The sequence below is a fragment of the Felis catus genome, chromosome D2, assembly GCF_018350175.1.
Source record: "Felis catus isolate Fca126 chromosome D2, F.catus_Fca126_mat1.0, whole genome shotgun sequence".
Lineage (NCBI taxonomy): Eukaryota > Metazoa > Chordata > Mammalia > Carnivora > Felidae > Felis > Felis catus.
The window spans coordinates 54408000-54433273 of NC_058378.1; the positions used below are offsets into that span (position 1 = coordinate 54408000).

The 25274-nt window shown below is 35.8% G+C and overlaps 1 protein-coding gene across 11 annotated transcripts in view; it reads left to right on the forward strand.

The window, feature by feature from the left end:
* The window catches only part of TBC1D12 (TBC1 domain family member 12), a 138072-nt gene that overhangs the window by 90314 nt on the left and 22484 nt on the right, over positions 1-25274 (forward strand). For all 11 annotated transcript variants that reach the window (XM_045040434.1, XM_045040431.1, XM_045040432.1 and 8 more), the window contains 6 exons: positions 5983-6065; positions 9634-9751; positions 10946-11052; positions 16105-16185; positions 19059-19147; positions 20185-20256. In XM_045040434.1, coding sequence (XP_044896369.1) covers positions 5983-6065; positions 9634-9751; positions 10946-11052; positions 16105-16185; positions 19059-19147; positions 20185-20256 — 550 coding nt within the window. The remainder of the gene's footprint in view (positions 1-5982; positions 6066-9633; positions 9752-10945; positions 11053-16104; positions 16186-19058; positions 19148-20184; positions 20257-25274) is intronic.

Consider the following 25274-nt stretch of genomic DNA (forward strand, 5'->3'; position numbering starts at 1 on the left):
GCCCTTAAGTCTAGGCTAGTCTTTTATTGAGACTTATGGAAAAGAAATAAGAAAGAATGAAGTGCAAAAAGCATTAAGATTCATACCAGGAGCAGCAGGCAGCATTGTAACTGAAGGGAATGATCAAGCCTTTTCGGTGGAAAATAGTAGTAACTGGTGAGATATCTTAAGAGTAGATTTGTAGTTCAAAAACTGGAAATGAAATTTGAATTAAGCTGTTTCTCCCCTGGTAAAATAAAAAATTTCCAAAGGTAGATCAAACAGTTTTCTGTTATCTTAAGAGTTCAGAGTGCAATCAGGAAAAACTGACAACCAGAACAGTAATTTCAAGAAGAAAGACTTTAATAGAGTAATTTATTACTCTTAATTTATTATTAAGGTTGTTAGAAGGGCTAGAAAAGGAAAAGAAGGGGATATGAGGTCAAAAGATTAACAGCTTCAGAAAAGCACTTACAGTCTGGGCTGGAGGAGCAAAAGAGAAAACAGTATTACTGAGTCCAGGATCACTGTTTACTTGAAAACTAGATTTATATTTGGCTTTTTTCTCTTTTTTTCTCTGGTCTCATTTTCATCACAATAAATAAACTTTTTATTTTCTTTATATAGTAATAACATCTGAAATTTGGACACCATGAAATCCATTCTTTTGTGGTATCAAACTATATCCAGAGAGATAGGATAGTTTGTAAAAGGAAATGAGAGACTCTTACGGCTGGGTTTGGGCTTAACAGTTGGTTAGGACCTGGGTGAGAAGCAGCATTGGACAACTTCAGTTTGTAAGGTTTAAGGGTAGGCAATACTAGGAATCATAAGGTTTTTTGTTTTTAAAGTTTATTTATTTGTTTTGAGAGAGAGTGAACACAAGCAGGGGAGGGGCAGAGAGAGAGAAAATCCCAAGCATGCTCCCCACCGTCATTGTGGAGCCCACTGCAGGGCTTGAACCCACAAACTGCAAGATCATGACCTGAGCCAAAACCCAAGAGTTGCCCAGGCTCCCCAGAATCATAAGGTTAATTAATCTAGTGTAAGGGCTAAACTCAATGGATTTTGAAAGTGGTTGGAGTCAGGTGAAGTTTGTAATGGTCCCTGCCCTTTAGAGCATTATTATTGTGTAACTGGTGTATCACTCAGCAATTACATTCAACTACAAATAAGAGACTCCCCCATATAGTGGCCTAAACACATAGGGATTTATTCCCTCATATATACATGGCCCAGAGTTGGGCAGTTCAGAGCTAGTCTGGTGTCTCCATGAATCGAGTACCCAGGTTCATGTCTTTCTGTTGCACCACCTTCAGCAAGTGACTTCACTCTCATGCTGACTTCGGGCTTGTAATTGGAACAAAAGTGGTCGAATAAAAGGCCTCTTGCAGCTGAGTCAACTTTCCTTTTTGGAAGTCTTCCAAGAGATTGCACAGTCTCTTTTCTTTAAATCTTATTAGAAACAATTCTGTGTTTAAAGCTAGATGCTAAGGAAGTGGAGAAATTTGTCTTTTATTATAGGATGGCAATCAAGGTTCTATTTTTTTTTTTTTTTTGGCCTTTTTTGGATAAAATATTCTGTTGACTTTTAATTTCATCTATTATTGATGAATTGCCTATATTTTTAATATTAGTAGTTCTCTATAGTTTATATATCTTAACTCTTCATGGACTACCTTCAGGTAATATTATATTATCTCACATATATAAGAACATTACAGTACTATTACTTCCACTGTACATGTTATAAACCCCATGTATTAGGGTTCTCCAGAGAAGTGGAAACCCCATGTATTAAGGTTCTTATTTTTATATATCTTATTTGTATATAAGGAGATTTATTAGAAGGAAGTAGCTGTCATGAATTTAGAGACTGAGAAGTCTGAAGATCTGTAGTCAGCAAGCTCTGGACCCAGGAGAGCTGATGTTCCAGTTCCAGTTCAAGTCCTAAGGCTGAGAAATAGGAAAGCTGATAATGTAATTTCCAGTTCAAGTCCAAAGTCAGGAGAAGACTTATATCCCAGCTCAAAGACAGGCAAGCAGGCAGAGAGAGAGAGAGAGAGAGAGGGAGAGAAAGTTTGATACACAAAACTAACAATCACACCCTCCATACATTTTTATTATTTTTTTCTTTAAACCTTCTTTTATCTTCTAAGAAGTTGTGTAACTAGATTTCCATCTGGTATTATTTACTTCTACTGTGTGTTCTTTTAACACTTTTTGTAGTACTGGTCTGCTGTCTGAATTCTTTTATTTTCTGAAAGCTATTAAGATTTTTCTTTATCTCTGATTTTCATGAATTTGATGATATGCTTTGGTGTGGTTTTCCTCATATTCCTTCTCTTTGAGGTTCATTGAAACTAACGTGTCTGCATTTGTAATTTTGGATCAACTTTGGGAAAATTGTAGCCTTTATTTTTCAACTATTTCTTGTCTGCCTTCTCTCCCCTTTTTTCTGAGTCAATTAAACATGTATTATGTTGCTTGATATTCATATCCCACAACTCAGGCTATTTTGAGGGGATTGACAAGGGGTATTTTTTTCTCTTTGTATTTCATTTTGTATAGCTTTCTATTCTATTTTAAAGCTCACATTTTTCCCCCTGCAATTTGTAATCTCCTGTCAGTCCCACCTTTTGTGTTTTTCAGTTTAGAAATTGTACTTTTCGGGGCACCTGGGTGGCTTAGTTGGTTAAGCATCTGACTCTTGATTTTGGCACAGGTCATGACCTCATGGTTCATGGGGTCAAGCCCCACGTCAGCAGAAGCCTGCTTGGGATTCTTTCCCTCTCCCTCTCTCCCTGCCCCTCCCCTGCTTGTGCACATATGCATGTGCACGCTGTCTCTCTCTCTCAAAATAAATAAACATTAAAAAAAAATTGTACTTTTCATCTGTAGAAGTTTGATTTGGATCTTGAGCTTTTCTTATTGTGTTCTCCTTCTACCTCCTTGAGTATATTTATTACAGCAGTTTTATCATCCTTGAGGTATAATCTTGTTATCTAACACTTCTGCACTATTTCTATTGATTATTTTCTTCAGTATAAATTGTATTTTCCTGCTTCTTTGCTTCCAGGTAATTTTTATTAGATACTAGATTTTGTGACTTTACATAGTTGGACACTGGACTTTTTGTATTCCTTTAAATATTTTTTGGCTTTAGTCTGGTACCAAATTCCTTGGAGTTGGTTTGTCCCTTTTAATCTAATCATTATTAGAGTGGTTCCAGAACAGCCTTTAGTTTAGGGCTAGTATCCTTACTACTGAACCAATACCCTAATGATTCCACTTGATACCCTATCTGTTAGGACAACTTTCCACTCTGGCTGGCTCAGTGTAATCTTTGAGGATGTTCTACCTATTCCTTTCTAGTATTTCTTACCTTGGATACCGTAGTTTAATCACACATCTGCATAAATAGTACTCAGCCAGAAATTTGAGAGGACTCCTCTGTAGCTCCCTTCCTGGAAAATTCATACTCCTTGCTTCCAAACTCTGTTTCCTCAACTAAGCAGGACTAATGGACTTTGGGTACTTCCTTCCAGCACTGAGACCTGAAAGTCCCAGGCCGTATGCTTAGGCATTTGCAGAGTTTTTCTCATAAGGATCACCGTCTTGTGCTGCTTATTGTCCAATGTCTAAAAACTATTGCTTAGCATATTCTCTTCATTGTTCTAATTAATCAAGGCAAGAGAGTAACCCTGGTCCCTCTTATTCCATTATGTCCTGAAGAAGTCTTAACCATTATTCCTCTCTGTTAACAACTACTGGAGGAATCTATCTTGACAAGAGAGGAAGAGGCAAAACGTTTAATTTGAAAGTTTGTCACATATCTTTCCCCACCCTAGCCTATTGAAAATAATTCAAAGGGTGCCTGGGTGGCTCAGTTGGTTAAGCATCTGACTTCAGCTCAGGTCATGATCTCATGGTTTATGAGTTTAAGCCCTGCATTGGGCTCTCTGCTGTCAGCATGGAGCCCACTTTGGATCCTCTGTCCCCTTCTCTTTCTGCAACCCCCCCCCCCCCCGAACTGTGCTGTCTCTGTCTCTCTGCAAATAAATAAACTTAAAAAAAAAATTTAAAAAATTGAGGGACATCTGACTAGCTTAGTCATAGAGCATGCAACTCTTCAACCTCAGGGTTGTGAGTTCAAGCCCCACATTGGGCATGGAGCCGTCTTAAAAAGCATATTTAAATAAAATAAATGAATGAATAATTAAAAAAACATTTTAAAAACCTGACTCCTCAAATTGGACATTATTATGATATATTTGGATATTTGGTAATATTTAAATATTTCTTTTGCTTAGTCATGTATGTAAGTCACCTACTCTGTGAAGTAGGTGAAGCCATTAATTTTAAAGCCAAAATATAGTATATGCAAGTGATTAAATGATTATCAAATTTGTAGTTACAATGTTCTCTTAAAACTCTGAAGTACGGGGCGCCTGGGTGGCTCAGTCGGTTGAGCGTCCGACTTCGGCTCAGGTCACGATCTCACGGTCCGTGAGTTCGAGCCCCGCGTCGGGCTCTGGACTGATGGCTCAGAGCCTGGAGCCTGCTTCCCATTCTGTGTCTCCCTCTCTCTCTGACCCTCCCCGTTCATGCTCTGTCTCTCTCTGTCTCAAAAATAAATAAACGTTAAAAAAAAAATTAAAAAAAAAAACAAAACTCTGAAGTAGAGGGGCGCCTGGGTGGCGCAGTCAGTTAAGCGTCCGACTTCAGCCAGGTCACAATCTCGCGGTCCGTGAGTTCGAGCCCCGCGTCGGGCTCTGGGCTGATGGCTCAGAGCCTGGAGCCTGTTTCCGATTCTGTGTCTCCCTCTCTCTCTGCCCTTCCCCCATTCATGCTCTGTCTCTCTCTGTCCCAGAAATAAGATAAACGTTGAAAAAAAAAAATTTTTAATAAAAAAAAAACTCTGAAGTAGAAACCAATTTGTTATAAAAGTATACCTGCACTTACCATATGACCCAAGAATTCCATTGCTAGGTATTTACCCAAGAGAAATGAAAGCAGATACCCACACAAAGACTTGAAGTGAATATTTATAGTAGCTTTATCCATAGGCCCTCAACTGGAAATAATCTAAATGCTTATCCACATGGATAAATAGAACACTACTGACCAGTTAAAAGGAATACATTACTAGTATGCAGAATAACATGGATGAGTTTCAAAAGTATGCTCAGTAAAAGAAGCCAGAACAAAAGAATCTATATGAAATTCTTTAAAAGGCAACCAGCTAATGTACAGATATAGGAATAGAGATATGATTGCCTAAGGTGGGTAAGTGTTGAGTGCAAAGGGGACATAAGGAAACTTTGTAGAATGATGGGACTGTTTTGTATCTTGATTGATATGTTGGTTGCACAGGTATATATACATTTGGGTTGTTTTTTTTTTTTTAAGTTTTTATTTATTTTGAGAGAGAGAGAGAGAGAACATGAGCAGGGGAGCAGCACAGGGAGAGAGGGAGAGAGAGAATCCCAAGCAGGTTCTGCACTGTCAGCACAGAGCCTGATGCAGGGCTCAAACCCATGAACCGTGAGATCATGACCGGAGCTGAAACCAAGAGTAGGATGCTTGTTGACTGAGCCACCCAGGTGCTCCTATATACATTTGTTAAATCTCGCCAAACTCTGTTCTTGAAAATATGGTCAGTCATTTTATTGTATGAAAATTATACCTCAAAAAATTGACTAAAAAAAACCCTGGTAAGTGAGCTTAATCACTTAACTTAGAAATATTGTCTGAAATCTGACATATTTAAATAATTATAAACATGTATACATAGAACATAAAATAACATTTATATAATAAATATTAGCAACTTGGATTCTAATGCTTTTCTAAAATGCAGAGTTTTCAACCTTTTACTTCTTTAAGGTATGAAATGAAAAGGTTAAGTTAGAAATTCTTTGTATTTGGCTATAAAAAGGAAGAAGTTAATACATTTAAAAGTTAATCTTTTAAAATTGACTTAAAACCTTTTTTTTCCAGAAATCTTCCTGCCAAATCTGTGGAAGAAGCTTTACGTCACCGACAAGAATATGATGAAATGGTGGCTGAGGCTAAAAAACGAGGTATAAATTTAACTCCAATCGGTGTATTTAATTTACTGATGTCAGTAGGAAGCTAACCTGTTGGTTAATTTCAACAGGAAGGTGGATGATGAGATTGATCAAATTCATCTTTTTTTATTTTATTTTATTTTTTTTAATTTTTTTTTTTTAACGTTTATTTATTTTTGAGACAGAGAGAGACAGAGCATGAACAGGGGAGGGGCAGAGAGAGAGGGAGACACAGAATCTGAAACAGGCTCCAGGCTCTGAGCAGTCAGCACAGAGCCCGACACGGGGCTCGAACTCACGGACCGCGAGATCGTGACCTGAGCCAAGTCGGACGCTTAACCGACTGAACCACCCAGGCGCCCCCAAATTCATCTTTAAGATAATGCTGTTTTCTTATTTTTCTAACTAAATCTGTTCTCAAAAATGTCTTACTTTTCTGCCAGTACTTTAACTGAGGAGAAAGGCAGCAGACTATCTATGAGGGTTCTTGGACAACTATTATTTTAACTTATGAATGGCAATGATATGAATTTATTTCATGAAATTCACTTCTTTTATAGTTTTTAAGCTTTTGGTATTTTATAATTTAATAATTGTAACACCTTCCTGTATGACTTTGAGAATATGATTTGAAATTAGAATTTGCTTTTGTGACTTAATGTAGTCTTTCTAGAATCCCAATTGTGTCATTTGGACAGGCACATGAATGTATACTGTGGTGTATAAATTCACACCTTTGGGGCATGCGGGTGGCTCATTCGGTTGCGCTTCCAACTTAAGCTCCGGGCATGATCTCACAGTTTGTGGGTTGGAGCCCTGCCTCAGGCTCTGTGCTGACAGCTCAGAGCTTGGAGCCTGCTTCGGATTCTGTGTCTCCCTCTCTCTCTGCCCTTCCCCGCTCGTGCTCTGTCTCTGTCTCTCAAAAATAAATAAAAATGTTTAAAAAAAATTAAAAATAAATCCACACCTTTATTTATTCATTCTCTCCTCCAGCCAAAAAGTAGAACATAAGGATAATTTAACAGTATTTATTTGCTAAGCACTGTTAGTTCAGGGTACATTTTTAGAAAAGATATTATACAGCCATAAGTATTTTTAGAAATGTGCCTTTTAGCAGCTGATTTTTTTCTTTGGCCTTAAGTTAATGGAATACTATAATATACTGTAATAGGATACAGTTCTATTTAATGGCACTATTTTGGAAATGAGGTTAATTTTTTAATGTTATAAGAAACCTATAAGGCAGTTATATCTTTGTAAAAGCCCTAATCATTTATACATTGGATAAATTTATTTTATTTGAAATATTCCTAACATACCCAACACATTTTAATTGACTCTGAACTTTGACCTTACTAGTTGATTAATATTTAAGAGAGTTATTGATAAATACACAATCCTACAATGTGATATGATAGAAATAACATTAAATTGAGAAATCAGAGGGTAACAGCTTTAATCCTATTTGATACTACTTGGATATGATGATAAATAAACCTAATGTTAGTTTCCTCAAATCTGTGAAGTGTGGGATTCAGGTTGACTGGATTTAGGCTTTCAAGTGTTCTGTCCACACTTTTGTTTTAAAAGCAGTGAAACTCTCTCCAGAGAAAAGTTATATAGAATATGAATGCATATGACAAGGTAAAGAAAGTAGAGCTGGTTACTTGGCCTCCCACTTGCCCCTTAAGATGATTTCTGAGGCATTTGTGAAACACAATTAGTAAACATTTTGGCTAGCTGATCTCTGAAGTCCCCACTGGTTCTAAAATTATATATAACTATAAACAAATAAATATACAAAACATTATATATAATTATATATTATATTAATATGCTTATATATTAATATAGTATATATAATATGCTAAAACATACATTATATATTAACATGACATGTTATATATAATTTTATAAAATTATAATTGTAACATAATATATAACATAGTAAAGTATATACATAATTTATAATTTTTTTAAATGTTTTTTTATTTTTGAGAGATAGTGTGTGAGCAGGGGAGGGGCAGAGTGAGAGGGAGACACAGAATCCCAAGCAGGGTCCAGGTTCCAAGCTGTCAGCACAGAGCCTCATGGGGGGCCCGAACCTACAAACTGCGAGATCATGACCTGAGCCAAAGTTGGATGCTCAACTGAGTCACCCAGGTTCCCCTACATAATTATCTTATATATTTTATGTACCACTTCTTTTTTTGAGGCATCTCTTGTTTCAGAATTGTGATTTCTGATTTTTGTTATGTATATTATAACAATATATATAATTACAACAAATACAAATAATTGTGTGTTATGTATATAATTATGTATATATTGATCACTTCTTTTTTTGAGGCATCTCTTGTTTCAGAATTATGACTTCTGACTTTCAGAGGGGTGTTGTATATGTGTATATATTAGGGTTTTTTAATTTCAATCTAATTAGTAAAGCAAGACATTATGCTAGACAGGGTTAAGTGTAATAATGTCACTGGCAGAATTATTTTTTAATGTCATGTGCTTTTATCTAAGGAAATTCATAAATCCCTTCCTTATATGAAAAAAAGGGAGGGGCGCCTGGGTGGCGCAGTCGGTTAAGCGTCCGACTTCAGCCAGGTCACGATCTCGCGGTCCTTGAGTTCGAGCCCCGCGTCAGGCTCTGGGCTGATGGCTCGGAGCCTGGAGCCTGTTTCCGATTCTGTGTCTCCCTCTCTCTCTCTGCCCCTCCCCCGTTCATGCTCTGTCTCTCTCTGTCCCAAAAATAAATAAACGTTGAAAAAAAAAATTTAAAAAAAAAAAAAAAAGAAAAAAAGGGTATTGGTTAATTGCTCACAGTTGTTTAGGTTTTACATAGTTAATTCATGACAAATTTCGGTTTATTAAGTATAAATAGAATATGTGATATAGTAATCTTTTTCTGACCCTTTGTTCTGTTTACTTTAAAAAAAATTTTTTTTGCACTTATTTATTTTTGAGAGACAGAGACAGAGCACGAGTAGGGGAGGGGGCAAAGAGAAGGAGACACAGAATCTGAGGCAGGCTCCAGGCTCCAGGCTCCAGGCTCCAGGCTCCAGGCTCCAGGCTCCAGGCTCCGAGTTGACAGCACAGAGCCCGACGTGAGGCTCAAACTCACAAACAGTGAGATCATGACCTGAGGCGAAGTCGGATGCCCAACCAACTGAGCCACCCAGGTGCCCTGAGTTCCATTTACTTTTTTAGAAGAGGAGATGTAGGGGCACCTGGGTGGCTCAGTCAGAAGAGCATGTGACTTGATCTTGGGGTTGTGAGTTTGAGGCCCACAAGGGTACAGAGATTACTAAAAATGAAAACAATAAGCTAAAAAAGAAACAAACTTAGAATAGGAGGTTTTACTTTAAAATTACATTAATCATGTTTATTTTCTTTCTATTTTTCCCCTGCTTCGTTTCTTCCCTCTTTCCCCTTCTTCCTTCCCTCCTTTCTTCTTTCCTTCTTGTTATCAGAATATTCTTTATGAGAAAGCTTATATTTTAGACTTAGGTAGAAGGAAAAGGGCATCATGATCTAGCTTTTTTGTATTGAAATAATTTTTACTTGTTTAAAACAGAAATTAAAGAAGCCTATAAAAGGAAAAAAATAATGAAAGAACGATTTAAACAGGAAGAAAATATCGCAAGTGCAATGGTAATTTGGATCAATGAAATACTGCCCAATTGGGAAGTAATGTAAGTAAGCAGACTTTTCCTCAATTCAAGTCTGTCTCCAAAGATCTCATGTTTCTAGTTCTCTATTTTTAGTATTTCCAACATGTGTCTTATGCTTTGGCTAAATTATACCTTTAATTTTATACATCCCTCAATCTCTTAATACCTACTTCCCTTACTGACCACCCTTTCTGTGCCTGTCAGAATCTTACCTTTCCTTTGAGGATATTCATCTGAAATGCTAGTTGATCCATGAAAATTTAATTTCCTCAGTTATCATATTTTCTTAATTCTAACATATCTGCTGCAAGGTGCATTATTGATGTAATAGCAGGTTTTGCAAAGAAAATACTAAATCTGTAATTCATTGTAAGATGCATTTGTTAAATGTTAAATATTAAAGTGATTTTTAATATACCTCTCTCATAATCATAAATATGCTATATATGATCTTTCCCTTTTCTAATGTCCCACTATACTTTGAGGCTAATATACTTCTTGCTTTACTTTGCCTTTTATTTTCCGATAATATTTTTGTACATGCCTTATATTCCCTCTAGACTGGAGGGTAGGAGATGTGTTCTGCAGTGTAGGATACGCATTGGGAATTTGTTGAATATTGATACATTGTGACAGGTATCAAATTAGGCTCTTTACATAAGTAATCACATTTGATTCTTACAACCTTTACTCCCATTTATCTTATAGAGAAGCTCAAGGTTAGGTTAAGTGATTTGCCCAAGGTTATACAATTAATGAATAGTTAAACCAGATTTGAACTCCCGTCCATCTGACTCTAAAGCCCACACTCTTTCAGCAGACACACTGCCTCTCAAAGACAAGGGCCTTACCCATAATAAATACCTTGTGATTTTTTTTTTTTTTTTGGTACTGAGTTGACAAGATTTTTATGTTCCTTTTATCCTGTTTTTCATGACTGTCCACCTATTTCTGATTCTCTCATTGTACCCTATAAGTGGCAGCTGTAGAAGGCAGCTCCCTTTAAATTACTATTGTCCTTCTGTAGGGTACCATATATTTTCTAGACTTCTGTTGCCTACAAACATGAACCTCACGGAAAGAATGCATCACATGCTTAACTATGTTCTTAAAAATCATTCAGTCACTTGGCCATAGACTAGCTAAACCATCATGCAACTAGTGTTTTTGGTATAAAAAGTAACTGTGTCCTTTTTTCTCCCCCTTTAATTCTAGGCGTAGTACAAGAAGAGTTCGAGAATTGTGGTGGCAGGGATTGCCCCCTAGTGTTCGTGGGAAAGTTTGGAGTCTAGCTGTAGGAAATGAACTAAATATCACTCCTGGTTTGTATTCTATATTCAGTTACTCCCACACATGAAAACAGCCATCTCCAGAATTATAAAACAGATTAATAGACTGGCCATTTAAAAAGGCATTATCATATATAATGTCATTTTAGAGCATGTTTCATTCCCACTCTCTCCAAAACCTGGTATGATTTAATGAGTAAGTTATTATATAAATAAGGTTTGTGGGTTTTCCTTTAGTTTACAACCATCAGTAATATTTTTGACATCCAGATATTTTCACTGCAGGTAACTTCTAGGATTCTAGGTAGCGGTGGATATAGAAGTGTATACAAAGAAAAATAGTGTAATTGTGGAAAGGTTTCCCTTTATTAAAATATATAGATAGATAGATAGAAGCCTAGAAATTTCTTTTCCTACATCTCTACCCAAACCAGTCCTTTGGGATTTTTTTATTTGAAAATTTCCAAATTAAAAAAACAAAATGAGACTCACAAGGAACTGTTTTATTTTCTTATGTTTCTTAAAACCTTAAAGGATAGAAGTAAAAGGTAAAGTGGTTTCGATGCAGTAAAAAATATAAAATTAGGATAATATCAAATAGAGGAAAATGTTAAATAGTTAATAATAAAAGGTACTAAATAGGTCTGAGTGATAACGTGGACAGTGGCACCATAGAAAGACTTGGGGGCTCTGGTATAATAACGGAAATAACATATTGTTACTGTTACTTTAAAATTTTTGTATATCAATTTTTTTTGTCAAGTGATAGTAAGGTACAAACTGTATGCTTCTTCTCTCTCTTCTACCCAAACTCCTGCTTTTGATCCTACCAGATCTTTTTCCTGTGCTCGTAAAAAAAGTGTGCCTCAACATATAATTTAAAAAAAATTTTTTTTTTCATTTATTTATTTTTTGAAAGACATAGAGCACAAGTTGGGGAGGGGCAGAGAGAGGAGTCACGTAATCCGAAGCAGGCTCCAGGCTCTGAGCTGTCAGCACAGAGCCCAACGCGGGACTCGAACTCACAAACCATGAGATCATGACCTGAGCCAAAGTCAGACGCTTAACCGACTGAGCCACCCAGGCGCCCCGAAATATGATAATTTTTAAAGCTTCTCTTTTTCTTTTCTTTTTATTTCCACAAACAGGAATTTATGCCATCAGCTTATTCTGTGGCTTATTTTTTTCACACTTTAATCTGTCTTGAGCACTATATATAAGTGTACCTTATACATACTGTAGCTGCACTGTAGTTCACAGTTTGGTTGTACTGTGACTTACTTAATCATTTTCTTAGTGATAGCCAAATCAATGACATGTATGTTAAAAGAGCAATCAAGGTACTGTTTCTTACCTCTCAAAAGTGATTAAAATGAATGAGAATAACCGACATAGGGGATGACTGATAATACTATAGAAACATGTATTAAAAGCCTCAAAAAATAACCTTTGACCTATTTATTCTAGTTCTAAACAATAAGAACATTATCAGGATTGAGTGCAAAAGTTTTTCTACAATGATGCCCATTGTAGCAAATCAGTGTTGTATATATAACTGGACAGATTAATAACAAAAATCTAAATATTTATCTTTAGTCTTCAAAGTGATGCCAACTTTGAGTGGCATGATTGTGAATGATTTTTAGCATTGATTTTCACAAATATCCCATAATGAAAATGTTATTTTAACCAGACCTTTTTTTTTTTAATTTAAAAATAGAATTTAAAGAAAGCATTAAGTGGTGTACCTGCTGGCTTAGTCAGTAGAGCATGCAACTCTTGATCTTGGGGTCATGAGTTCAAGCCCCACGTTGGGGATAGAGTTTACATTAACAATCAATCAATCAATATTTTTTTAATTTAGCTTAGAAAAGGTTAGAGTCTACCTGACCTAACTGTTCCCCCCAAATAAAACAAAGGTTTGTTTTGCTCTCTGTGCTTGAAACAGATTAAAAGGAAATAATTTTACATTATTGTCAGAACTTTCAGTTAGATAATTAAAATCCTTGATATTAAGGATTGTTGGACATATTATAATTGTTTAAAGTCTTAAGACTCGGTTTTGTATACAGTTGAGGTGATAAAGTATTGGTGGCTATTTGAAATTTGGTTTTCAGTTTTGTTGAGAACTTTGGCTTTAGAATGTTAAGTATCTGATAGCTTCTACATTAAAATATTGGCTAGGTGGTATTAAACTTTTGTGATACTGTAATCAAATTTGAAGTTCTTTTTTAAGCTCAAAATATAAAGTTAGTAACATAACTAGGTTATTTACTTTCAAAGTAATTTTAGATTTTCTCTACTAAATAATTATATATTCAGGAATGGAATAGGTAATCATTCTTTTTCTTTAGTGGTAGGAAGGAAGCTAAATTTCAGTTGAAGTAAATTTACTTTTGATAACTTTGTTTACTTTAATGGCTCTAATAGTTTGAGTTTTTACCTGTTGCATTTGTTTTGATCATGAAATTTATAACCCCTGGAGAATAGTAAGTAAGAATAAAGGCTCTAAAGTCAGTCAGATGTGGTTCAAATCTTGGTTCCACTATCTATTAGGTTTGTGACCTTGGGCAAATTATTTAACATCTAAGAGAATTAGTTTTCTTCATCTGTAAATGGAGGTAAGATTATTAACTATCTCAAAGGATTGTTCTAACAATTATTTGTGATAATGAAAAATATGAATATAAAATTACAGTGAAAGTGAATTTGCTGAGAGTATATGCAGACAGTATTATCATTGCCAGAAAATGAGAAAATTAAACATACACTGATCTCAAAGTATTCTCCATTCAAGTCCAATATACAACTGTAAGTCTGCTTCAGGTTCTACGTTTGTAGATTCAGAGTAACATAAATAAGACCTGTGGAGTCAGGCATGGAATTGAACTGACATACAGGTCTTCTTCTTATAGATAAGCACTCTAAGTCTTCCCTGTAGAGATGTCCTTTGATGTTTTGAAATGCATTACCACATTTTTCTTATTGGATCAGTTTTGTGGCTTCCTAAGGTGATGATTTATTTGGTGAGCCTTTTTTCTTCCAAGATAGTTCTAAAGTTTAAGTAGAATAGTGAAACTGGACCTGGCTTGGAATCAGCTTGAAACCAGAAATTGTGGACTTGAGTTTGGTACCTGATAACTGCAAAAAAAAATTGTATATATAATTAAAAAATTATGTCTACCTCTTTAACCAAATTATTGATGGACTCAAATAATAGAAATTTAGACTTTTTATATTTTTAAAATTTTTTAAGTTTTATTATATTTTAGGTTTATTTAATTATTTTCGAGGTGGGGAGAGAGAGAAAGGGTGCATGAGGGGCAGAGACAAAGGGAGAGAAGGAGAATCCCAAGTAGGCTCTGCACCGTAAGTGGAGAGCCTGGTGTGGGGCTCGAACTCAAGAACTGTGAAATCATGTCCTGAACTGAAGTCGAGTCAGACGCTCAACTGATTGAGTCACCCAGGCACCTGACTTTTTTTTTTTTTTTTTTTTGGCACTTGACTTTTTTTTTTTTTTTTTAATTTTTTTCTGAGCCATTAGTAGTAATGAAAAATAAACAGAAGGGGGAAGAGATCAAAATAGTAAGAGTCTATTTGAAATGTATGTAGTCAGTTTTTTATAATGATCTGATTCTTGGCAATGTAAGAATACTTTTTATGGTATATACATTGGAATACTATGCAGTTGTTTAAAAAAAAAAACTAAAGCAGATTTTATTCTAATAAAGAACAGCTTCGGATATAATAAAGCAAGATGCAGATCAGTGCTGTAATATGTTGCCACACTTTTTTTTTTAACAGGAAGATATATCTGTATATACATAATAACATTCATATTTTCATCTTTAGAGTTCTGGTAAGCACAGTCACATCTGAGGGAAGGAAATATATTTTTCATTCTATACTGTTTTGTACTACTTGAATTTTTAAAAAATTCTTAATTGAAGGGTGCCTCAGTCGGTTGAGTGTCCGACTTAGCTCTGGTCATGATCTCACAGTTCGTGAGTTCGAGCCCCATGTTGGGCTCTGTGTTGACGGCTCAGAGCCTGGAGCCTGCTTCAGATTCTGTGTCTCCCTTTCTCTCTGCCCCTCCCCTGCTCACGCTCTGTCTCTCCTTCAAAAATAAACATTAAAAAAAATTTTTTTAATTGTTCATTGTATTGCCTTTAAACAAACTTTTTATTTAAAAAGATCAATTGAAACAAAAAAGTGTTCTTGGTATTTTGGGCAATATATAAATGTTGGTGTTTGGTAAGAAATAGTTTTTGCTATTCATTTGGCATGGAAATTTTCTGTTTTTGTGTAATTTAGAATATCAGCACAGAAAGTAAAGATAATTAAAATCTGAGAATTGAGAAAAAAAACTTGTTTCTTCTGTTCTTGAAGTTGGATAAGGTCCTGTGTATGGAAGCATAGAGTGGCAGTCTCAAAAAGTGATTGGTACTTAAAATGAAAAGATACGAGTAAGATTTTTGAATGCAAGCCCTCTGACCAAACTATGTGAAGTTTAGGTAGCTTTAGATAGTAATATCATAATGGAGAACCGGTTTCAAGAGAGAAGGAAAGCAAGAACTAACGTTTATTGACAGTCTACGAGGTGTCAGGAACTTTACAAAAATTATCTTGTTTAAACATCAGTATACCATGAGTAGGCATTCTCTTTCTCCAATTTACAGATGAAGAAAGCCAAGTTCCAGAGTGACAAAGTGACTTTCTTAAAGTCCCAAATACCACAGAGCTGGTATTTGAATCTAGGTCTGACTGACTCCAAAAATCATTTTTCTGCTATTCCATGATGATACTCCTTTAGCAAAAGTATTTCTTCCTGCCTCATACTTAAATTCTCTGTTGTAGCTATTTGGATGACCACTGTGCAGTATTGTTATTTTCTCTCTTTCCAGTTGTAGTAATAAATAGTTTTGGTAGCATCAGATAACATCAGTGTGCCACACTTTTGATGCCTGCTATGTAAGGGAGACCTAAGCTATAATAAGATTTTTCTCTTTATTTTTAAGAATATAAATTAAAATATATGAATGTATTTTCCTACTATTTATTAATTTTTGTTTTGTTTTCCCCCAGAACTTTATGAAATCTTTCTCTCGAGAGCAAAAGAACGATGGAAAAGCTTTAGTGAAACAAGTTCAGAGAATGATACAGAAGGTGTGATTTTTTTTTTTTTTAATACAAATTTCTGGGTGAAAATCCAGTCACTGAAGATACCAGTGTGATTTTTACCATGTGTCAGGAACTGTAGTAATTGCTTTACATACATTATCTTCTTTAATGTTAATAGCCCTTTAAGTAGGTGGTTATCCTGAATGGTATAAAAGGAAACTGAGGCTCAAAGTAGTTAATTTGTAAGCAGTGAATCTGTGATGTAAACCCAGGTTTTTGGACCTTGGAGCTCAGGATTTATTCACAGCAGTAAGACTAATGGGGTGAAGTATTTTTAAGCTAACTCTTAACTTAAAGATAGATGGTCTTCGGGGTGCCTAGGTGACTCAGTGGGTTATGTGTCCAACTTCAGCTCAGGTCATGCTCTCATTGTTCATGGGTTTGAGCCCCGCATCAGGCACTGTGCTGACAGCTTGGAGCCTGGAGCTTGCTTCAGTTTCTCCCTCCCTCCATCTCTCAAAAATAAACATTAAAAAATTAAAAAGATAGATGATCTTCATTCCTCACTTGTGACTTCCTGTCTCCTCACTCACTTTCACTACCTAATTAATACATTATTTGTAATTATTGTGCCATAGCCTTTGTTCATTTAACTTACAGACTTCATCTTTCCTTCCACTCTCATCAGTTTTTTTTCCTAGTCATTTTGGAGAAAACAGGAGCACTTTTTTCCTGTTAACATTGTATATTAAATATAGGTAAGTTTAGTCAGCCATCTCTTCTCCTTGAATAATAGGGTGCTATTTGTCTGCCAGTCACTTTTCTTTCTATATTTGTTTTACTTCATAGAAAGCAAACACTTTTCTTTTGCCAGTAAAACTCTAAAAATGAGCATGGTTTAGAATAGAGAAATGGTATACGTTACAGAGTGGTTTCCTGTGAGTATGTAAACAACTTTGTTAAATTCCTTGAGTACTATTTTAGAGGAATGAAAGAAGGGTGGGGAAAATTGACTAAAGAAGGTTAGAGAGAAGACTTGATTTTGAGAAAAGTTCACGTATTGTTCGAGACCTATTAGCTATGTCAACTATTTGTGGGAAACTAGAAGTGCAAGGAAGGACAAGATGTTAGCGGCTTTATATTGGCATAGCCTTAGCTGTTTATAATTCTTTTTGAATTTATTTTTATGAAGTATTGAAAATATAAGAATTAAAATTATAAGCATTTACTTTTGAGACATTTTGTCATGATTAAGTGGTAAAAGTTGCACTTTCGTAGAAATTAATTGCATGTAAGTGAAGAATTGTTCCAGTAAGGAACAGTGTTCTGTTTAAATTACTGATTTCTCATCTCCTGTGTGTTTATAATCTACAGTTGCCATTTAACTTTTTTGGCCATTGTTTTTCAAATATTACTTCTGCCACATTGTTTCTCTCCTTTTTGGACTCCAATTATGTGTATGTTAGACCAATTCACAGTGCCCTACAAGTCTCATACACTTAAAAAAAAATTTTTTTTTAACGTTCATTTATTTTTGAGAGACTGAGAGAGAGAGTGAGTTGGGGAGGGGCAGAGAGAGAGAGAAAGGGAGACACAAATTTGAAGCAGGCTCCAGGCTGTGAGCTGTCAGCACAGAGCCCAACACGGCGCTCCAACCCACAACTGTGAGATCATGACCTGAGCTGAACTCCGATGCTCAACCAACTGAACCACCCAGGAGCCCCAAGTCTTGTACACTTAAAAAACATTGTTTTCCTTCTGTGCCTCAGTTTAGATGATTTTTATTCCTATAATCGGTTTCACCAATCCCCTCTTTTCCTATATCCAGTCTATTAGATATGTCCAATGAGTCTTTAATTTCAGATATTATATTCTGTAATTCTAGAATGTCTACCTGATTCTTTTCATAGATTCTATTTTTCTGTGGCAATTCTTCATCTTTCCATCCCATACATTTCCCCCCATCTTTTCCTCTCTTTTCTTGAACATGTAACAGTCAATATTCTTGTTTATTCATTCCATTACTGGGTCATCTTCATGTCTGCTTTTATTGGCTGCTTTCCCCTTGATTACAAGTCATATTTTTCTGCTTATTTGCATATCTTAAAATTTCCAATTATATGTAAATCACTGAATAAAGAATAATATAGAAACTGAAGTGGATGTTTCCCCGGCAGAGGAAGCATGCTCTTTTCTGTCAGGGAGTTGGCTTATTACTTCAGTTCAGTCAGCAACTGAGCTAGGTTGGGACAAGGTTGAAGCTTTAGATATACTTAGTTCATTGTGGGATTCAAATATCTGGGTAGGAAGAACTGTCCTGTTTTTATTAGAGGCTTCTCCCTCCCCTGAGACACTCTCCCTTGTGATTCTATGTATCACATCAGTGTTATTTGGTTATGAAGAGGTCTAAGGGTTTCTCTTTTCCCAAGGTTTCTCTTTTCCCAAGCAGAGTACCTTTGTGTATGGCAAACTCAGTCCTGAGCTCATGCCCAGACTTGGCATATGCCTCTAGGAAGAAAAATGGCTATGTAGGAAAGCCTCTTTTCTTTCTGGAGTTTAAATCCTCCCTGTGTCTATAGTTTTCATATGCCTTTTTTAAAAAACTTGGGATATTTGAAGCTTACTTGTTTTTTTCCCCAGTTGTTATCGTGGGAGTGATAGTCTGTCCTTACCTTGTATAAAAACTGGAAGTAGAAATCCTTCATATAGTTTTCTGATAAGTGTATAAATATTTTCTTCATAAAAGAAACCCTTAAGTTCTAGTAAAAGCTATGTGGCATTTCTTTAAATTTCTTGATTATGAAGCTTTTAACTTTCCTTAAGTAACATCTGTGCTATATGATTATTCTGTGTGTACAAGGTTGAACTGGGTATATAGTCAAGTAATCATTTTAATTTTATCTACCTTGCAAATGCAGGTGTATCTGTTGCTGATCGGGAGGCCAGTCTGGAATTAATTAAGTTGGACATATCCCGTACATTTCCATCCCTTTACATCTTCCAGAAGGTGAGTGTTTCTAACCAGTTATAACTAGTTTTTTTTTTTGTTTTTTTTGTTTTGTTTTTTTTTAAGTAGGCTTCATGCCCAGTGTGGAGCCCAGCATAAGGCTTGAACTCACAACCCTGAAATCAAGACCTGAGCCAAGACCAAGAGTCAGTCACTTAGCCAACTGAGCCACCCAGACAGCCATGTAACTACTTAAAAAAAATTTTTTTAATCCAACAGAACAAATTCTCAAATTCATAGCTATTATTTTTTTAAAGGCAAACTATAAAAGTTGGAGACCTTTATATAGAAAGTGTGAAACTAGTGGGAAAATTCTAAAGGAATTGCTGTTATTTTATTCCACTAACTGAATGCATTGCCGTTAGCATAGCCCATGATACCTTTATTCATTAAGGTGCATTTCTTTGTTTTACTTTTTATTCTGTAAGGTATTTGAATTTTAACATTTTGCTTATTAGTCAGTTAACATGTAAAGAACTTTTGCCCAAACCTTAGTTTTCCAGAATTACTATTGAAATGGGAAAAAAACGGCTTATAAAAATCATTTTGTGCAGAGGCTTACGAGTTGCTTGTGAGAAACGTACTTTGTGAGAAATGATTACATTTTGTGTGGACTGTATATTTCACACATGGAATTCCTCTATCTATAGATTGATAAAATGAGATAAAAATTTTTACCATTAAGATTAAAATTATTGATAAACATAACTTGCTGTAGCTTGATGGGTTTCTTTTGCTGAAATTATATTGTATGAAATGGAACAATCTGTTTTCATCATAATCTTGTACCAAATCTAGCAATCTTTAAAATGATAACTTGTATCTGTCAAGTGAGTTTATTTGGTTTTTTCAGGATTAAATATTTTTTTATTCTTTAGAGAAAATATCTTGGCAGAGTGTATTTAGAATATTTCTGATAATGATACAATATACTAACTAAAACTAGTCATTTAGGAAGTCTTTAAAAATTAATTATTTGAGAATTAACTTAGAGACTATTATTTGTACAGTTTGACATTTCATTTTTCTCTCTTAAGGGTGGTCCATATCATGATGTCTTACATAGTATCTTAGGGGCATATACGTGTTACAGACCTGATGTTGGTTATGTAAGTATTTGTTTCAGTCTGGTTTTTGAATATAAACATTTTATCTTCACAAAGTATCTTATATTGCACTAGCTCCCAAATGTCTGTATTCTCTATGTCTTATTTTTCTTCGGCCTACCAACTTACCTAGAGAGGAATCTTCCCAGGGGTTTATGAGACTGCCCACCAGATTTCTGGAAGAACTGCTGGGATTTCATTATTCAATTTGTAAACTTCTATTTATTGCCACTGCTGTTGGTATGGTGCTTTATCCCCTTCTTCCAGTGCCTGTGCCTCTAGACATAAACCTCTTCTATTATGCCAGGTTGAGGGAAGGATAGGCATCTGTCCATACAGGATAGAGGAAGGAGACTTGGGCCTTTTATAAACTGGTTGAATCCTAGTTTTAGCCTTACCTCCAAATTTCAGAGGGACCTGATAACTTCAGTTTCTGAGCCTTCCAGATGTATGGCTGAATTGGCTTGCTGCTTATTCCTCCTCTGCTTCCTCCTCTGCAGATATTTTAGTTTCAGCATTCATCATTTCAGCATTTAACTAATTTAACATTTAGTTAAAATTTCTAAAATGCTGTTGACATTTTTATTTACTGTTTATATTATTTTCCATTCTCTTTGTCCTTCTAGGCTAATATTTTTTTTCTTTACCGTCATTTTAGTTGGATTTGGGAGGGAACAAAGAAAAATGTGAGTGTTCAATTTGCCGTGTTTAACTAGAAGTCATAAAACCTCATCTGCTCACCTCTGTCTTAAAATAGGAGAGTTTCAGAGAATAGGATTGTTGTCTGGTACAACTTAACTTACTCTGTTTTGTTACATGTTCATTTGTACGTTTGTTTATTCATTCACTCAACAAATACTTGTGTGGTCATTGCTATATGCCAGGCATTGTTCTAGGCACTTTAGATACCTCAGTGAACAAAATAAAGATTATTCCCCTTCTGACACTTAGGGTTTAGGAGGAGGAGACAAACAACAAACAAATAAATCATGTTATATTAAAAGGTAATAAGTGCTACAGGAAAAGTAAAAAGTATGGTGTATAAAGGGGGAAAGTGCTAGGTTTGAGAATGGGACAGGTTTTGTATTAAAGAAGATTGTCACGTAGTCCTTATGGAGAAAGTAAATTTGGACGAGGAGTCTAACCTCTCTTGTTTGGGGTGCCTGGGTGACTCAGTTGGTTAAGCATCTGATTCTTGATCCTCAGCTCAGGTCTTGATCTCAGGGTGGTGAGTTCAAGCCCTGCACTGGGCTCCGTGCTGTACATGAAGCCTATTTAAAAGTGAAATGAAATAAAATAAAGACTCTCTTGCTCATGTTTTATGTCATAGAATTATAAAAACATTATGTAATGTTCACATCTTTTAAAGATTTTATTTTTAAGTAACCTCTACACATCCAATGTGGGGCCTTGAACTCACAACCCTGAGATCAAGAGTCACATGTCTTCGAACCGAGCCAGCTAGGTGCCCTGGTTATAGCTTACTTCTGAGTAGAATAAAACTCTTGAGTCTTGATTATCACCTGTCTGTAGGTCCTCTGATATAAGCTTTGCATTTTGAAGCAAGGAAGTAGGGAGCTATTAATTTGTCTGGACTGTAACTACTGTGAACTTGGCTTGCACTATGGTGGGGCTCTAAGGTCAGTAGATCATAAAGGTGGAAGTGAGGAGACTACATTTTCCAATATCTCAGGAGGAGTCAGAAACTGTAGACCAGGACTCCGGTATTACTGTAAGAACTTTGCAAGGTGTGTATCTTCCCCGCATTTATTTTCATTATAGTTTTCTGTTTGTCTATAGTGATTATCAGCAAAACAAAAACAAGAAAGATCTGTGTGCATGTGTGCAAAGGCAATAAAGAATAGGGAATATAAGTAGTTGACTTCCTCCCATGACCCAGCCAAGCTCAAGGGAAGGAAGAAAGATTTCAAGTAACAAAGTGGTTCAGTTACACAGGTATTTCAACTGGTAGTTTTACTTCTTTTTCTTTCTTGTTTTTTTTCTTTGTTTTTTGTTTTTTTTTTGTTTTTTTTTTAAGCTCTATGCCCAATGTGGGGCTTGAACTCACAACCCCAAGATCAAGAGTTGCATGCTGTTTCAACTGAGCCAGCCAGGCACCCCTAAAGTTTTACTTCTTAAGCTGCGTGGTCTATCCATAAGGGTTTTTTGTTTGTTAAATTTTTATTTTGAATAACTTCAAACAGAAAAGTTGCACTAGCTCCATCCCAGCGCCACTTCCAGGATCCAGTCAGAGTTGGATGTGGCATTGTCCTGTTGCCTTAGTGTCCTTTCATCTGGAACAGTTTTTTAGCCTTTTCTGTCTATCATGACTGTAACACTTTTGAAGAGTCAAGCCTGATTTTATAATGACCCTTTTTTGATTCTTTTGCAGTAGTTTCCTGATCATTTCCTCATGGGTAGATTTAGGTTATACATTTTTCATAGAAATACTATGTAAATGGTGTGCTTATTTTAGTGCATCACATCACAAGTTGATAAATCATACAGAATATTCAAAAATTGGACTTTGAAGATACTGTAGAAATAACTTTATTTTTATTTCCTTTTCATATATACGAAATAGTGATATATGATAAATCTGAGCTTTAAACAGCTCTGTGATACACATCAAATAAAAATTCTAAGAAAGTGTTGTCAATGTTTGGCATTTTTCTTTTTTGGTGTGATGTAAAATAATGTTTTTTAAACAGCATCTTAGATTCAATTAAATATATTTTTAATTCCTTCTATTGGCTACTCTTCTATTACAGATGGTTAACAATTTTAATATAAAAATATATTTTTATATTAGAAATATAATCGTGGGGCGCCTGGGTGGCTCAGTTGGTTGAGCATCCAACTCTTGGGTTTGGCTCAGGTCATGATCTTGAGGTTTCATGAGTTCAAGCCCCACATGACCCCCTGCTTGAGATTCTCTCTCTCTGTTCCTCCCCAACTCACGCTGTCTCTCTCTCTCTCAAAATAAATAAACTTAAAAAAAAATTTTTTAGGGGCGCCTGGGTGGCTCAGTCGGTTAAGCAGCCGACTTCGGCTCAGGTCATGATCTTGCGGTCCGTGAGGTCGAGCCCCGCGTCGGGCTCTGTGCTGACAGCTCAGAGCCTGGAGCCTGTTTCAGATTCTGTGTCTCCCTCTCTCTGACCCTCCCCCCATTCATGCTCTGTCTCTCTCTGTCTCAAAAATAAATAAACATAAAAAAAAAATTTTTTTTTAATTTTTTTTAAAGAATATAATTGTAAACAAACAGACATGGTCTTGTCTCTGTACTGTAGTAGTTTCCTATTATTGCTATAACAAATTGCCACAAACTTAGTGGCTTTAAACAATATAGATTTATTATCTGGAAGCTCTGGAGATTAGAAATCTGAAAGTCAAGGTATTGGCAGGGCTGTGATCTTTCTGGAGGCTCTAGGGAAGAACTCACTTCCTTGCCTACTCTGGCTTCTGGAAACTGCCCGCATTCCTTGGCCCTTGACCCTGCACTTCCATCTTCAAAGCTAGTAGTATCGTATCCTCAAGTTTCTCTCTCTCTGATTCTCCTACTTCCCTTTTTTATTTATAAGGATCCTCATGATGATTACATTGGGCACACCCACCAATACACTTACATTGTGATCTCCCCATCACAAAATCCTTAATTTAATCACATCTGCAAAGTCCCTTTTGCCATGTAAGAAATCATTTTCACAGGTTCCAGCGATTAGGATATAGATCCTGTCCTAGGCACGTTATTCTGCCTACCACAGTCTCTGTCCTCATGGAATTAATACTCTAGAAAATCAAATAGGGAATTTCTGTAGATGTTGCCGAAAGTAATCAGAAGAAGCCAGGGAAGTAGGAGGAGAACAAAAAAATACTGGATCACAGAACCAAACGGAATTCTAGGAGCATAGAAAAGTGCCCATTGGGGTTTATAAGTACTGGTTATCCTGGCAAGAAGTTTCAAGATAGTATAGTAATGGAGTGGGAATCCAGACTGAGGTGTGCCAAAAACTTCAAAGAGAGCTGAGAAAGTAGAAATAGTGATTGTAGGCAAACCTTTCAAAACATTTGGTTGGGAAAAAGAAACCATGGTTTCATTGCAAATATCCTTAGTGGTCTTTTTATGTAAGTCTCTTATGCAAGTCTTTACCAGAAGTAAAGTGGATGATGAATTTTTTTTTTTTTAGTAAAAGAATGAGGTTTGTTTTTGTTTTTGTTTTTAATATTTATTTTTGAAGGAGAGAGAGAGAGAGAGAGAGAGAGAGAGCGAGCGAGCAGAGGAGGGGCAGAGAGAGAAGGAGACACGGAATCTGAAGCAGGCCCCAGGCTCTGAGCTGTCAGCACAGAGCCCAATGTGGGGCTCGAACCCATGAATTGTGAGATCATGACCTGAGCCAAAGTCAGATGCTTAACCAGCTGAGCCACCCGTGTGCCCCAAAGAATGAGTATTTTTATAGCAGCAGTTCCATATCACTTATTTGCTAAAAAATTCATAATAGTTCTCCATAACTCACAAGCAAGCATCTATATAGATGAGCTTTTTACTCAAAAATTTTCACTGTTTGTAAATACATCATACGTAAGTTCTCTCATTATAATATCTGATGGAAAAAAGTCTCTTCAACAAATGGTGTTGGGAAAATTGGACAGCAACATGCAGAAGAATGAAACTGGACCACTTTCTTATACCATACACAAATAAATTAAAAATGGATGAAAGATCTAAATGTAAGACAGGAAACCATCAAAATCCCAGAGGAGAACACGGGCAGCAACCTCTTTGACCTCAGCCAGAGCATCTGCTTACTAGACATATCTCCAGAGGCAAGGGAAATAAAAGCAAACATATGAACTATTGGGACTTCAACATTAAAAGCTTCTGCACAGCTTAGGAAACACTCAACAAAACTAAAATACAACTTATGGAATGGGAGAAGATATTTACAAATGATATATCTGATAAAGGGTTAGATTCCAAAATCTATAAAGAGCTTAACAACTCAACACCCAAAAAACAAATA